The sequence below is a fragment of the Podarcis gaigeae genome (genome assembly GCF_964106915.1).
Source record: "Podarcis gaigeae genome assembly, chromosome: 2".
NCBI classification, from domain to species: Eukaryota; Metazoa; Chordata; class Lepidosauria; order Squamata; family Lacertidae; genus Podarcis; species Podarcis gaigeae.
Window position 1 is genome coordinate 115,873,924 of NC_139679.1, and position 16,175 is coordinate 115,890,098.

At 45.7% G+C, this 16,175-nt stretch overlaps 2 protein-coding genes across 2 annotated transcripts; one reads left to right on the plus strand and one right to left on the minus strand.

The window, feature by feature from the left end:
• Positions 1 to 398: 398 nt before the first annotated feature.
• On the plus strand, positions 399 to 8,822 carry LOC310837549 (uncharacterized protein). The gene is made up of 5 exons (XM_083724295.1): positions 399 to 577; positions 1,617 to 2,088; positions 3,534 to 4,285; positions 4,604 to 4,688; positions 6,175 to 8,822. Exons 2-5 carry the CDS (start codon positions 1,902 to 1,904, stop codon positions 6,864 to 6,866), a joined length of 1,716 nt encoding a protein of 571 aa, XP_083580421.1. The 5' UTR covers positions 399 to 577; positions 1,617 to 1,901; the 3' UTR covers positions 6,867 to 8,822.
• A 5,002-nt stretch (positions 8,823 to 13,824) lies between these two features.
• Positions 13,825 to 15,721, minus strand: LOC310838065 (zinc finger protein RFP-like). The gene is made up of 2 exons (XM_083725460.1): positions 15,126 to 15,721; positions 13,825 to 13,847 (listed from the first exon to the last, which is right to left on the minus strand). The coding sequence occupies exons 1-2, from the start codon at positions 15,530 to 15,532 to the stop codon at positions 13,841 to 13,843; spliced, it is 414 nt and encodes a 137-aa protein (XP_083581586.1). The 5' UTR covers positions 15,533 to 15,721; the 3' UTR covers positions 13,825 to 13,840.
• Between the last annotated feature and the right edge of the window lie 454 nt (positions 15,722 to 16,175).

The window sequence follows — 16,175 nt, forward strand, 5'->3', positions numbered from 1 at the left end:
TCTAGGCAATGGGGCCGTCTCTAGGTTTAACCCTTGGAGCGCCTCGCCCGAGAGACAAGAGACGGAGAAGGATGAGAAAAACCAAGGAGAGCAACTTCTTTTTCCGGGTTTGCAAGTAAAACAAAACAACACAACGCAACTTTATCCTTCCTGCACAAAAGCAGGCACTGAGGCTACAATCCCAGGGTTGCAACAATATAATATTATATTATATTATATTAACAATAACAAGAATAGTAACAAGAATATGCAATTTTTAAAAATCAGAACTTTCCAAGGATAAATAAAACAAGTTGAAAAGCATTTGGATTAGAGCATTTGCCCCTTAGTGGCTCCTCGCTTTGTTAGGCGTGGGATTAAAGCGGTTAAATGGACTGAGCTGAGATTCCTAGAGGGACCCCGGTTTATTTATCAGCGCTCCCTTCCTTTTCCTGCCGCTGCCTCTCTATGGCTGGATAATAATAATAATAACTAATAATAATAAGGAGAAGCAGCCTTTTGCATGGTCTAAACTTGGGTGAATCTCTGGGATCTCCTGCAAGGGAGAAGCTGCAGCAGAGACAGATGCTGGAAAGAGGTGAGTGGTTGCAGGGGGATGAAAGAAAGGGGAGAGATCAGAGAGGAGAGCAAAGATCTGGTGCTTTGCAGGGCAGAAGGCAGACGTCCCCAAACACGCGCTCTGGGTTAGGGGGTGGTGGGGTGGCTGGGTGGGTGAAATCTGTGGCCCTTCAGATGTTGGGCTCCCAGCTCCCATCAGTCCCCAGTCAGCACAGGCAACATAGCTAGGAAGGGTGGGGGCTGTAGCCCAACAACATCTAGAGCAGTGTTTTTCAACCTTTTTTGGGCAAAGGCACACTTGTTTCGTGAAAAAAAATCACGAGGCACACCACCATTAGAAAATGTTAAAAAATTTAACTCTGTGCTTATATTGACTATATATAAAGTAATTCTCTTGAATAGGAATCAAATAAACACAAAGAAAGTGTTTTATAATTACTTTATTATGAAATAGTAAGTAAACAGAAATATGAAAAATTATAAAATACTTTATTTTTAAATCTTTCGAATTTTTCAATTTTTCCCACGGCACACCAGGCAACATCTCGCGGCACACTAGTGTGCCGCGGAACAGTGGTTGAAAAACACTGATCTAGAGATCCACAGCTTCCCCCGTGCCTGCCCCTAACTCGAAGGTTGTCTGTCCAGCTGCCTCCCCCGCCCCCAGGCCTGCCCCTCTGCCTAGCCCCGGGAAGGGCTGTGGCTGGGTGGTAAGGGCATCTGCTTGGCATGCAGAAGGTCATAGGGCAACTCCAGACTGACCACTTCACTTGTACATAAAAGGGTGGTTGTTGCATTTAACTCTTATTGCAGAGAATTTAGACCATCAAAACGCAGAAAGAATTTTGTGTGTTATGAGGTTTACTTTAGGTTTCCCGTGGTTGTCAAGAGGCTTTAAAGGGAGTCCAAAAACGGTTAGAATAAAAAAACAAAACTCAGGAGGTTAAAGATTGGGAAAAGGCTTACTTTAGCTTTGAGGGGTCTTTTTTTTTCCTTTAAAAAAAGAATAAAGCGGTGTATAAATTTTATGAAATGTGTTTCTCATATATTTCCCATAGTTCATTAAATAATGCCAAGACAGCGCACGTTTCCTATTTCTGAGGTGACCCCTTTGCAATAGTGCAGGAAAATGGAAAAATTTCTGGAAGAAAGCACATGGTTTGGAGAAGACTTAGTGAGAAACTTGCAAAAAAGAAAATCAACATTTCTGCGTACAATCTGTCTTCGGGGGTCGCTATGAGGTGTACCAGACCTTGGGAATTTGTACAGAACCTGTTGCTTCTGACCAGGGAAATCATGAGCATTCATCAACTTTATCCTCTGATGAGTCTAGAGACCACAACATGGATGGAAGCACTGAGGAAAGCGAGGAGGAGGAGTACTTTTTGAGCAATCCAAAAATTATTGATGAAACTCTGGACAGAAAAAAATTCACAGTCACATTTTCTACAGAGGAATGGGCTGAGAATTCACCAGAAGATTTGACATACAGAAGCAGGAGAGAGAACTCCATTCGAACCTACAATATAGGTATGGACTCACAAGCTAAATATTCATGTGTGGTCTCATTTGGAATTGCTGTGTAAGGTAAGATATAGGGGAGGTAAGATCTCTGTGTCAGACCAGGCACAAAAATACAGTGGTACCTCGGGTTACATATGCTTCAGGTTACATACGCTTCAGGTTACAGACTCCGCCAACCCAGAAATAGTACCTCGGGTTAAGAACTTTGCTTCAGGATGAGAACAGAAATCGTGCTTCAGCGGCAGCAGGAGGCCCCATTAGCTAAAGTGGTGCTTCAGGTTAAGAACAGTTTCAGGTTAAGAACGGACCTCCGGAACGAATTAAGTACTTAACCCGAGGTACCACTGTATTTGAAAGTCACAGGAGAATGCAAGTCACAATTTATTGGATGCATTAAAGCAATGCCACCAGCAGAAGGCCCAGTAGTAATGCAATGTTCTTACAAGAGGTGCTTCAATGATAAGCATCAACTAAACCTGAAAAGAAAACTGTCTTGAGTTGCAAGATATAAAAAAATAAATAAAATTGTCCAGTAGCACCTTAGAGACCAACTAAGTTTGTTCTGGGTATAGGTTTTTGTGTGCATGCTCACTTTTTTGATATCTGAAGAAGTGTGCATGCGCATGAAAACTTATACTTAGAACAAACTTAGTTGGTCTCTGAGGTGCTACTGAACAATTTTTTTATTTTTATATATATTTCGACTGTGTCAGACCAACACGGCTACCTACCTGAATCTGGAGTTGCAAGAGAGAGAGAGCTTTTTAAAAAGGCAAATGGAAATATGTCAGCAACTGCTCTTTGTCACCAATATTCAGATGCCAGTATAACATTCGGTGACCCTGAACCTAGTCATCTGCCTGCAAATAATGTCTTGCAGGTAGCAAAGTGCAAAGCTGTGAAGGGAACTCACTTGCAGGGGGTTTTTTGCGGGGTTTTCGCTGCAAAGCTTTTGCCAAAGTTTGGTGCCAGTTTGGAGTGAATCGGACAAGGTTGGGTTTTGGGTGACCCCCAGGTTTGAGTTTCAATTGTTCTGTTTGTGGGGCGCTGCAAAATGCTGGGGGTTGCTGCAAAACATTTGCCAAGACAAACCCCATTTTGAAATATCAGTTACTCCATGGGGTGCTGCAAAATGCGGGGTTTTCACTGCAAAATGACTTTGACACCAGTTTTGAGGGGATCCCAGATTTTGGTGTTTGTAGTTAACGCAGCTGAAAAGACTGACGTTTGGAGGGGGTGTGGTGTGAATGTAACTGGAGATGTTTTTTACCTGTAACTGTTTTTAGAATGCATCCCTGTGAATGTGCTTGCAGTCCTGGCTCCTTGTACAGGAAAGGTGGGATATCAATAATAATTTGGGTTCCTTCAACGAAAGTGATGGGCAGTAGATTCAGGACAGGTCAGAAGCAAGGACTACTTCACACACTCCCTTTTTGTTCGCTTGCTTTCAGAACTTGAGAAGAAATTTTCAGAACCAAACAAAATGGAAGAACGGGGCCTAGCGGGCCCTGAGGCCAAAGAGGAATTGGAAGCAGGAGGACAAGATCTTTGTGTTGTGCAGGTTGGGACCGTCCAGGAGCTTCTGACCAGGCCAGCCCCACCACAAATTAAAAAGGAACCAGATGAGGCGCTTCAACAGCACTGGGAGACCCAGTGGCAGGAGTTCCTGAGGAGGATGCAGTCTCCTCAGTCGGAATGGGGGCGGCAAAGCCCACGTCTACCTCAGCTCTGGTCAAAGGACGATGCTGAGGACTTCCAGGCCTCTGTCAAGGCCATTGTGGATACCATCTGGTGGCCTGCAGGAGAGCGCATGGCCCAACCCTTTCCAGGCCTACTCAGAGAGTCCAATGAGGCCAGTCTGGATCCTTCTGTGAAAGTGAAGGAAGAGGTTCCGGATAAGGAAGACATCACCAGCTTGGAGTTGTGTTGCCGGCGCTTCCGGCAGTTTGGCTACAAGGAGGCTGGGGGCCCCAGAGAGGGCTTGAGCCGACTCCGTGAACTTTGCCACCGGTGGCTGGCACCAGATGCACACACCAAAGAGCAGATTCTGGATCTGGTGATCTTGGAGCAGTTCCTGGCCATCCTGCCTCCGGAAATGCAGAGCTGGGTGAGAGAACGGGGCCCCGAGACCTGCGCCCGAGCGGTGGCTCTGGCAGAGGACTTCTTGCTGAGGCTGCGTGAGGTCAAGGTGCCAGGACGAAAGGTGAGGGTACTCAGTGTGGCTAAATTGCCAGGAGTTCTGTTCCTCCATCTCAATAGCCCCCTTTATATCTTGGTCTTCTAGAGAGGTAAAGCCAGAAAGGAGAGACAGACTGGAGCTGTCCCCAGGTTGTTGGCCTTCGCTGGTAGCCAGGGAAGCTGGTGCCCCCTGCCACACCTTTCCCCCTTCAATTCAGGCTCTGTCGTCTCTCCCCTTAAGAAAAAGTGCAAGCAAAAGGGGGAGAGGAGCTTGCCCTCAAAGGAAATGGCTCCCCAGGTTTCCAAGTAGTGGCATCGCAAAACCATTCATTTCTCGTTCCAGGTACAGGGGCCTTTGGACGAGGCGGCTATGGAGTCCAATGCCGTGGAGTTGCCTTTGCCTATGGAGATCAAGCCGGAGGAGGATGGTGAGGCCAGCTTGCTGGGTAAAGGTTTATTACCGTATTGGCCTGAATATAAGCCGCACCCGAATATAAGCTGTACCTTTAAAATTCAAGGGAGGGAGAGAGAAAAAGACAACACCCGAATATAAGCCGCTCTCTTAAAATTCTGCAGGCACTCACACCCATTCCGTTTTACAGTATGTCTGTTTCAGCAGCAATATCGTAAAAGCCCATTTTTGTAAGGTTGCGAATTTAAGCCGGTCACGGCTTTCGCGGTCAGAAATTGGAAAAAAGGCGAGGCTTACATTCAGGCCAATACGGTAATTATCAATGTAATAATTTTAAGCATTTGTACCTTGGGATGCACTGGGAATGGTTTCCAGAACAGCTTACAGATCGTCACTGCCCTCATAGACTCATAGTCTAAAATACATGCTATGTTTTATTTATATATTTGTAGGAATATTTCTAAACCACCAACCAAAAAAAAATAATGACTACCACTATGACGACGTGTAATATAAATGTTAAAGCATCATAAAATTATAAAACCAGACAATTATTCATACACTGATTTGGGTGCCAAAGACTCCCGAGTCGTGAATGTTACATTAATACACAAGTAAGATACTTACTTGTGTATTACGCAGGTGGCGTAATTACGCAGGTGGGACGCAGGTGGCGCTGTGGGTTAAAGCCTCAGCGCCTAGGACTTGCCGATCGAAAGGTCGGCGGTTCGAATCCCTGCGACGGGGTGCGCTCCCGCTGCTCGGTCCCAGCGCCTGCCAACCTAGCAGTTCGAAAGCACCTCCGGGTGCAAGTAGATAAATAGGGACCGCTTACCAGCGGGAAGGTAAATGGCGTTTCCGTGTGCGGCTCTGGCTCGCCAGAGCAGCGATGTCACGCTGGCCACGTGACCCGGAAGTGTCTCCGGACAGCGCTGGCCCCTGGCCTCTTGAGTGAGATGGGCGCACAACCCCAGAGTCTGTCAAGACTGGCCCGTACGGGCAGGGGTACCTTTACCTTTACCTTTAAGATACAGTAAAATTATAATAAATCAGTCAAAACAATATAACATAACAAAAATACTTGAGATGAAAGGGAAAAGGGGCAGAAGCACAGGGCTAGGTTTTTGTTCTTACAGCTATGCTTCTTATAGCTACCAGGTTGGATAAAAACAGTTCAGGATTCCTAATGGAATGACTGCAGTTAGGTAGCAATTAAGAATGGGAAAACATTTTTTTCCTATTTCCGCTGTATTTGTCGTATGCGGCGCCCTTTCTGTTCTGCTACAGTTTGCCTCCTGCCAAAAACTACATTATTTGTCTCACTTCCCTTTGTGCTGAAATTACATATATTACATAAATTAGGTAGCCATTAATGTTATTCCACCCTGTTCGTTTCAGTGCAAAGGAAACACAATACATATGGGCAAAAACACATCATTGATTATTTAGACTTATAGAACTGTAGAGGGTATATGACTCGTGTCCTTAATTCTCCGTTCCAGAAACTGATGGGCACATTTGGATGGACGTTGGCTTGAAAAGACCCAAGAAAGTTGATGGGATGCCATTGACAGGAGCCCAAGGGGGTCTGGAGGAGCTAGAAGAGGCACCAGGGAGACAGGTGTGCCCCTCAGAACAGCCAGAGGAGACAGAAGGCCAAACTTTCCCGTATAACAAAGGTTTCAATTGGTGTCCCTTCCCAAAGGGCCTTTTGAAAGTTGTAGGAGAGAAAACAGGCAGCAGGAGCGAGAAAAGCTGCCCTCCGAGAGCGGACCTTCCCAAGAAAGCCCAGAAGATGTATGAATGCGCCTACTGCGGCAAAATCTGCAACAACAGTGCTCACCTGGTGATTCACGAGAGAATCCACACAGGCGAGAAGCCGCATAAATGCTCCGAGTGCGGGAAAAGCTTCACCCAGAAAGGAAACCTTACCACACACAAGAGAATCCACATGGGGGAGAAGCCCCACGAGTGCCGGGACTGCGGGAAAAGCTTCAGCCGGAGGCAGCAGCTCGTGAGGCACGAGAGGATCCACTCGGGAGAGAAGCCCTACAGATGCGCTGTCTGCGGGAAAAGCTTCTGCCGGAAGGACTCTCTCATCACCCACAATGGGACTCATGTGCGGGAGAAGTCCTTCGAGTGCTCTGACTTTGGGGAAGGCTTCCCTTCTAATGCTGGACTTCAAAAAACATAATATATTCATGCACACCAGGTCATAGTCATGTTCATAATGGGGGATTTGACTGGACATCCATGACTGGAGTGTCAGGCTGGGACTGGGGTGACACTCTGCCTGGCCTACCTCGTAGGGTTGGTGTGAGGCTCAAATGGGCAGTGGTGGAACACTGTGTGCTGCCCTAAGCTCCTTAGAGCAACCTCCCCAAACCTGCTGCCCTACGAATATTTTTGGGGACTACAACTCCCCAGGTCAGGAAGGGGGGTGCTTTAATGAGAGGGGGGAAACCCTGCTAGATAGGCCGAAGACATCCCTGTTCTCACAGGAGCCAAACTTGGGGAAAGCGTTCCTTTTAGGCGGCGGGGGGCTCGGAGCCCTCAAGCTGCCAGGTGCAAGAGTGCTGTCTCCCCACTTGTGATTCCCAGTAATTGCATATACAATGGCATACTGCCTCCAAAATACTTCAGTTGTTGTTAATAGCGATGAATAGGCCGCTAATGGAATTGCCTATTCTTCTTTAAACAAATTGTTTTTATTAAATATTTTTGGGTTACATAAGTACATACATCGCCTCTGAAGAAGAGAAGAAGAAGAGTTTGGATTTGATATCCCGCTTTATCACTACCCAAAGGTGTCTCAAAGCGGCTAACATTCTCCTTTCCCTTCCTCCCCCACAACAAACACTCTGTGAGGTGAGTGGGGCTGAGAGACTTCAGAGAAGTGTGACTAGCCCAAGGTCACCCAGCAGCTGCAGGTGGAGGAGCGGGGAAGCGAACTCGGTTCCCCAGATTACAAGACTACCACTCTTAACCACTACACCACACTGGCTCTCTGCGTTCAGATCATAAAGTCCTTTCTACAGATCAGTTATATTTGATGTGAGACGTTAAATGTTAAAGCCATCCTGGTTGGTGGCCATCACTGCCTTTTGTGGGATTGGGAATGTGTGTAGCAACTGCCCAGCTGTACAAAGGTAAAATTCACATCTGTTGCTCTGTCCACTTTTTCCTCTGGCCCTGACCAGAACAGAACGCTGCCCTCTGTCAGCAAAAAGTCCCCCATCCCTGCTCCAGCTCTATTATAATTATTTATTATTATAATTATTTATTATTATTATTACTTTTCAGACACACACACATTTCAGATATATACATTTAACTGATTTTACAATCATTTTGAAATTTCAAAACTTGACTTCCTTCCCCCACTTTCTGCGGCTCCTTAAATGTATTTTTAATATCTTCTGCATATCCAAATTAACTTCAATTTGTTCACTTATTCATCTTCTTTAAATGTATACTCTTATGAAGCTGCAGGTTATTACAATAATCCTGCCAATGTTTTTATCTGTAAATATTCAATAAACCATTTCCATTCTTTTGTAAAAAGATTGTTATCTTGATTTCTTATTCTTCGGGTAAGTTTCACCATTTCAGCATATTCCATATGTTTTTGTATCCATTCTTCCTTTGCTGGAACTTCTTCTTTTAATTTTTGGACAAGTAACATTTTTGCCACTGTTTTCACATACATGACAAGTTTTAGGTAGTTCTGTCCCTATAATTCCCAAGAGAAAAGCTTTGGGTTTTTTTTTTTATTTAAAAAACTCTGCTTCTGCTCTTTGTAAACATGTTTTTATGGGAGCTCCCAAAGCGGTCAATATTCACAACCCCACCCACCACCCTGTCCGGGTTGACAGGACTGTGCAGGGAATAAATAAAGACCTAGGTATTAAAAGTGGGTTGAAAAAGGCTGAGGGGTGGGAAAGAATGTGATGAGGAAAATTTTACTTAGGAACTTTGAGCCTCAGAAATAAAAGGCCTGAGCATGTACAGAGGGCATCTCCCTTTTCAACAAGGAACCTCTATGTTTCATAAGATTATTCCACAACACAGCAGTAGTCCCCTTTTTATTTACTTTTTTTGTATTTTATGATTCTTTGTGGCTGGTGATGAATAAATATGTTGGTGATATTTCTCGGCTCCAACTCCCAACCAGGCCCATGAGGCAGATTTGTTTTTCTCAGGAGATCCTAAGGTGGGTTTCATTTCTCTGAAGAAAAAAGAAAGGGAAGAGTGTCTGTCCAGAGAGGGAGGCTCCTGAGAACGTGTAGAGATGGGCTCCTGTGTCAGCCTCGAAAAAAGATACCTCCCTTCATAGTTCAGAGCCACTCGGATCTTCCTGGGCTCCCCACTCAGGGGCAGAAGAGAGTAGTCAGGGGGGTTGCAGGCCCTGTACTCTCCTTCCCATCTCCCCACAGCCCAGATCCCTCCCTCAGGACTTAAGGGAAAGTAGTTCTTCCTCCTCACAGACTTCCTAGCAACCCCCACAGCCCATCCTTCCTCACTTGCCCCAACAACCTCCCAGAAATGTCTGCCTGCTGTGAATCCCTCACGTCCCATCACAGAAGGACGTTGGCTGAATCTCTCAGGATTGCTAGGCAAGTCTTGCAGTTTCGCTCCATATCTCACACTTTGAAGATCCTCGGACAAGATGAGAATGGGATGGGCTGTGTCTGGATCCAGAGTGACGTTTGCTGTTGGGGAGAAGATGAGGAAATGAAGAGAGTCCGAATCAGCCGAGAGTCAGAGATACAGGTCTTGATCCAAGGAAACACCTCAGGGTCTTTCGGCTCATCCACACTTGTCTTTTGCCCTACACTTTCTAGGCACAACCCTACACTTTAAAGCTGTGGATCTAAACACTCATCCACCACCACTTTCCCCAGGAAAACCTGCTCTTTAAGGATGAGTCAGAACAAATGGCAATTTGGGTAGATTGCCATTTGCTCCAATTCAGCGGTGAAAAGTGAGTTTTTGCAGGGAAAGCACCTGGGCAAAAAGAAAAAAAGAAAGTGCTCAGACCTATGCCTATAAACATAGCACAAAAGGAGGTCTGGATGAGCCCATTCATGCATTGATGTCAGGAGTGGGACACTCCCCTCCTTCTCATGACATAATATCTTCTTTGTTCAGTGTTTTGAACCAGGTTTATTTTTGATGCCTCCCTGTCAATCCAGGCACCCTTCACAAAAAGCAAAACCACCCGGAAAAATGTTGGTGGAGCTTTTGTATATAGTGAAGCAGAGGGGGAATGCATGGGGGCAAGAAAGGAGATTTGCCAGGCGGCTCATACAGAAACACTGAGGAGGAGGTAGTGACAGGGGTGGAATTAAATACAGTTAAGATTTAAAGGTGAATGTTAAATCCACACTTTCCAAAACAAGATGAAAAGCAAAACACCTCACTCCTCCAAAATCCACACTTCTCTGCATTTTGCTATGCGGTTCTCCAACGAACGGATGCTTAGGAATATGCATTTATTTGGGGCATGTGGGCTTAAAAGCGAATATGGTGCTGGCTGCCTTTATTTGTCACAACCACCATTTCTTCCTAAGACTTCCTTAGACTGACCGTCCATATGGGGCATTATTTAGATAGGGGTAGCTTGACTGAGACGAGGGCTAGTAAACAGAGCTGTAGGAGCAGTGACTGGTGAGAGATTGCTAGAAGAAACAGAACAATGAGAGCTTGCATCTTTTGAATTAACACAGGTTGCTTCTTTGGAGGCCTGCTTGCATTTTCATGCTGCACATGTGTTATGTACTGAGTTGAATAGGATCCAAAATGCAGCAGTCTGATTGGTCCTAGAACAATAGAATTCAGAATGCAGCAGTCTGATTGGTCCACAGGTGGAAGTGAATGCACAATCTGATAGGCCTACAGGAGAATTCCAGAATTAGCCAATCACGTGGGGCCCATTGTGTAAATAATGTATATAAAGCAGACATTTCGGGGAAACTTCCATTCCTCACTACTCTGAGCTGAATAAAGAGCATGAAATCCACACTTGACTCTGAGTATATTTCAGCATGGTCTCAGGTGGACGGGCTGCTGCTGAAAGGAAGAGAGTCTGGAGGAGGAAGTAAGCAGCTGACTCTGTTGGGAGTGGAATTAACAGGCCTCAGGTCTACATAGCTGCCCTCAGTCTCTGGGGCCTCGCAACCAGGAGCTTGTGAACAGGGTTAGCAAACAAGGGCATTTGCGAGGGACTTGGAGGGGGAGGCTCAGAGGGTTGTGTCACAATGTACGTAGAAGCAAAAGACACGAATGGTGAGGGAGCTGCTACTGCAAAACCTGAGCCATTTTTGTTTTCCTGCCTGAGCCTGTAGGAAGCTACACCTGCAGCAAGGGGAAGTTGTTGATGATGATGATTAAAATTTCTATATTCATCCGAGGACCTCAGGGTGGTTTACAATAAAGTCATACCTCGGGTTACAGACGCTTCAGGTTGTGCGTTTTTGAGTTACGGACGCGCCAAAACCTAGAAGTACTGGAACGGGTTACTTCTGGGTTTCAGCACTCACGCATGCGCAGACACGCCAAATCGCAACTTGTGCATGTGCAGACACGGCGCTGCAGGTTGCGGACACTGCGGGTTGCGAACGTGCCTCCCGCACGGATCATGTTCGCAACCCTCAGTGTCCACACAAAACTACATAACAAGGTAACAAACAAAAGCAATAGCCTGCCCACCCAAGAGACCGCCAATACCTGGGAGAGGAGGAATGTTTTTGCCTAGTGCCTAAAGATATGTAAGGAAGGTGCCAAGCGAGCCTCTCTGGGGAGAGAATGGCTGCCTGGCTGGAGGAGAAGGTGCAACAGCTTTGTCCTCCTTTCGTTACAAGAAAAGAGATTCTGACTAAACATCAGGAAGAACTTTCTGAGGGTAAGAGCTGTTTGACAGTGGAAAGGCCTCCCTCAGGAAGTGGTAGATTCTCCTTCCATGGAGGTTTATAAGCAGATGTTGGATGGCCATCTGCCATGCATGTTTTAGTTGAGATTCGTACATTGCAGGGGCTTGAACTAGATGACTTTCGGGGTCCCTTCCAACTCTACAATTCTATGATTCCATCCACATTTCAAAGATAATTCTGCTGGTGCTACCACAGTCTGTGGCAAGAACCAATTAAAGTCAGTAAGACTTCATGGTTTTGACTTATACAATGTCCATCAGAAAACCCTTGCAGCCATACTTCATACGCTGAGGTCCAGTGCCGAGAGCCTTCTGGCGGTTCCCTCATTGCAAGAAGCAAAGCTACAGGGAAGCAGGCAGAGGGCCTTCTCGGTAGTGGCACCCGCCCTGTGGAACGCCCTCTCATCAGATGTCAAAGAGATAAACAACTACCGGACATTCAGAAGACATCTTAAGGCAGCCCTGTTCAGGGAAGTTTTTAACGTGTGATATTTTACTGTATTTTTGGTTTCTATGGAAGCCGCCCAGCGTGGCTGGGGAGGCCCAGCCAGATGGGCGGGGTATAAATAAATTATTATTATTATTATTATTATTATTATTATTATTATTATTATTACCTTTGAATTGATCCATGTTAACATCTAGAACGGGATTTACAACACAGTATTCCAAGGTCCTGCTACTTGGCTCTGGTGGGAGAGCCACTGGATTCTCAGATGTCTCCATTTTCTCACAGCTGTTTGGAAAAACCAAGGGTAACCCAGTCAAATCCAAAGTACAACAAAATAAAGGAACTGATAGGAGGAAGGAAACTTTAGAAAGCCGAGAGGGGGAGACAAGCACAGAGGGATGGAGGCACAGAGGGGAGGAGATTCCTCCTTATGATGGACTCCAAAACCAGACAACTGAAGGCCAAAACAGCAACCCCAGGTCTCCGAGCCTCTTCACTTACATCTCCTCAAATGTAGAAATAGAATCAATCATGCCAAGAGTTCCTCTGTCCCAACCCCATGCAGGGAGCAATGCAGAAGAAACTGATGGGCATCCCCCAGGACCCCCCACCCACAGAGACTCTGGCATGTCCCCCAAACAGGAGTCCTGTTCTCTCTCCCGCACAATAGCCTTTAGTGAAAGAGGTACAGCAGGTTCTCAGTGCAGGGACAGAGGCAGCAAGGTGTGTCCTGAGAGCAGAGGAAGTGGGGTGGCTACTTCTCTGCCTGCTCTTCAGTCAGGGGCTTTTCCCAATACGCCTGTGACACATGGCAGGTTAGGAGAAGGTGACCTGGAGAGACTGACAGGCCCAGCTAACTACAAGTCAGCCTTCAGGAAGATGGGAGCCAGTGCTTCCTGCCCTGACTATCCCTGCCACCTTCCATTTGGATGCCAAAATCCACCTTTGCCTTGATTATACCTATTTGTATAGGTATAGGTATAGGTTCGTATAGTTAAAGCTATGGTTTTCCCAGTAGTGATGTACGGAAGTGAGAGCTGGACCATCAAGAAGGCTGATCGCCGAAGAATTGATGCTTTTGAATTATGGTGCTGGAGGAGACTCTTGAGAGTCCCATGGACTGCAAGAAGATCAAACCTCTCCATTCTGAAGGAAATCAGCCCTGAGTGCTCCCTGGAAGGACAGATCCTGAAGCTGAGGCTCCAATACTTTGGCCACCTCATGAGAAGAGAAGACTCCCTGGAAAAGACCCTGATGTTGGGAAAGATGGAGGGCACAAGGAGAAGGGGGCGGCAGAGGACGAGATGGTTGGATAGTGTTTTCGAGGTTACCAGCATGAGTTTGACCAAACTGCGGGAGGCAGTGGAAGACAGAGGTGCCTGGCGTTCTCTGGTCCATGGGGTCACGAAGAGTCGGACACGACTAAACGACTAAACAACAACAACAGGTATATATATTTGTATCTGAATAGATGTTTGGAACTATCCCAGATTAAATGAATCCGATGTACAAAAGACAGAGAAGATCGTCTAGCCATGTGAATGGGAGGTGGGCATAGGGAGTGCTCTGGCCCCGGTCTTTGCATAGAGAATTGGGGTGCTGCAAGATGAAAAGAGGGGGCCCTATGTTCACCTGTGAAATGCTGTTGCGTGTGGACGTCTACTGTCTCTCCCTCAGGAACCCCTGGAGGGCCAGGTTACATGTCTGGGGTCCTGGACCCTTCCTGGCCTTGTGGAGCAATACTAATACAAATGAACAGGATACACTTACCTCTGCAAGATGCCTCTCACATCCTAGAGGAGGGAGAGAGAGAAAGAAGGGAATTCACTGCATACCACAGGCTCCAGCATGAAGACCGCTCAGACCCTGGAATGGATGCATTCTTGACACTTTGAAATCAATCAGCCTAGCCCACACCAGGGGTTGGGGTAGGGATGGGTGAACCAGCCAATTTTAATTTCTATCAGTTTCCTTCAGTTCCCCAAATTTCCATATCAGTTTAATTTTAACGGAGACTAAAAAAGAAGCAGCAGCATTATGTTTATGTAAAATATGCAGGGATTTATGGTATGCAAAATGAAGCATGGAAAGAGATGGGAAGTCAGCCCTGTTTAGGGAAGATTTTAATGTCTGACCTTTTATTGTGTTTTTAATATCCTGTTGGAAGCCACCCAGAGTGGCTGGGGAAAAATAAAATAAAATAAAATAATAAAATAAAAATTTTAAGGTTAAATACTCTGAAATGTAAAACAGAAAATTTAACAAAAAGTATAGGAAAAAATAAAATAAAATTAATTAGCATTAAATGTAAAATTTATTAATGATTGGAGTAAATTCATTACTTACATAGAAACAAATCTAGGAAATATTAAAATTACAGCAGGTATAACATAAAGCCTGAGAGGTTTTGACAAAGACGGTAAAAAGACACCGCAGGAAGAGAATGTAGGAATAGAGCTCAAACCGTGATGGAGGGAAGTCAATCAATGTCATGTTGTATGTCGATAATGTTTATGCGTTTTCTTTTTGTGTGTGTGTGTGTGTGTGTGTGTGTGTGTGTGTGTGTGTTTTGCTTTGTTTTGTTTCTCTTCTTTGTTAATGTATGCCTTTTATTTTTTCTTTCGTTTGTAAAAGAGCTTAATAAAATTTGAAAAAATAAAAAAATAAAATTAATTAGCATTATTGCAATTCTGCGTAACATTCACATCCAATTCTGTGTGCAAAAAACTTAACTTCAGCACACTTTTCATTGTGCAGTTCACACATAACTAGACCTGCAGGTAAGTCCTTCCAGGGCCCAAATAGCCACCCGTACACCATCCCCAAATTTCAGCCCATTACCCCTTACCATTTCAGAGAAAGTTTGCTATGGCACCGTGGAAGAGAAAGAATTAAACTCACCCACCTGCCACCCGGCTTCTCAGCTGCTATTAAACAACATGTAAGCGGTGCCCTTACAATTAGCCTAATTTGGACTGGATAATGACTCGCTGGGTGAATCTGCAGAAAACGTCCCAAGAAAAATCAACAGCTATTCATTGCCCTGTTAAGATTTCAGAGTGATTTCCTACCTTAAACTCCCTGAAGCCTCCTCCAGAGGGATCACCTTGTGGTTTTCATGCTCCCTGGACCTGTCGCACACCACACAGATGGGGGTTTGGTCCTCCTTGCAGAAGAGCTTCATGGGCTCCTGGTGCTTCTCACACACTCCCCGCTTCTCCTCTTGAAGGCTGAGCTTCTTGGTTATTTCTACAAAGTTAGCCAGTTTCCGATTGGGGGCGAGACTCCTTGCCTGAACTGCATTTCTGCACTGAGGGCAGGAAGGCTGTGAGCCCACGACCCCAGAGTACCGGCTCAAGCAGCCTCGGCAGAAATCATGCCCACACGCAGTGGTCACTGGATCCTTGAAGTAATCCAGGCAGATGGGACAAGTGGCTTCAGCACAGAGATCCTGGATGGGATCCCCAGAACCGGCCATGGCTGCTGCCTCACAGTGAAGGCACAGCTGACTTTCACCTTCTCAGTTTTCAGCTTCTGGGAGTTTCCCTGCCTGCAAATGACTAAGCATCTCAGAACTGACTCGATTGGCTGTTGCTGTTTATATCCTGGCAGGCTTGCACAGCTGCTTAGCATTGTCTCAAGCAGCCTTGATTGTTTTGCATTGCTTTTAATGCCTGTGTATTCTTGCAGTGTGCTGCCTTGAGAGGATGATGTGTAAATCATTTTATGAATGGAGGACGGAAATCATTGACATTCTTCAAGAAAGAAGTGCTTAGTGGTGACTGCCTTCTTCTCCTGGCATAGACATGTTATGTCCCCTGCTCTGCTCTGGGATCTGATCTGTCTGGGAGCTGGCTTCAGACACCAGGCCCACTGGCAGATTTTCTCTGTGTTACAAAGATACAGTGGTACCTCGGGTTAAGTACTTAATTCATTCTGAAGGTCTGTTCTTAACCTTAAACTGTTCTTAACCTGAAGCACCACTTTAGCTAATGGGGCCTCCCACTGCTGCTGCGCCGCCGGAGCACAATTTGTGTTCTCATCCTGAAGTTCTTAACCCGAGGTACTATTTCTGGGTTAGCGGAGTCTGTAACCTGAAGCGTATGTAACCCGAGATACCA

Excerpts from the sequence above, each read along its gene's own strand:
- LOC310837549 (XM_083724295.1), top strand. The coding sequence starts at position 1,902 with ATGGATGGAAGCACTGAGGAAAGCGAGGAGGAGGAGTACTTTTTGAGC. Across the intron at positions 2,089-3,533 it reads CATTCGAACCTACAATATAG|AACTTGAGAAGAAATTTTCA; the intron begins GTATGGACTCAC and ends GCTTGCTTTCAG. Across the intron at positions 4,689-6,174 it reads GATCAAGCCGGAGGAGGATG|AAACTGATGGGCACATTTGG; the intron begins GTGAGGCCAGCT and ends TCTCCGTTCCAG.
- LOC310838065 (XM_083725460.1), bottom strand. The coding sequence starts at position 15,532 with ATGGCCGGTTCTGGGGATCCCATCCAGGATCTCTGTGCTGAAGCCACT.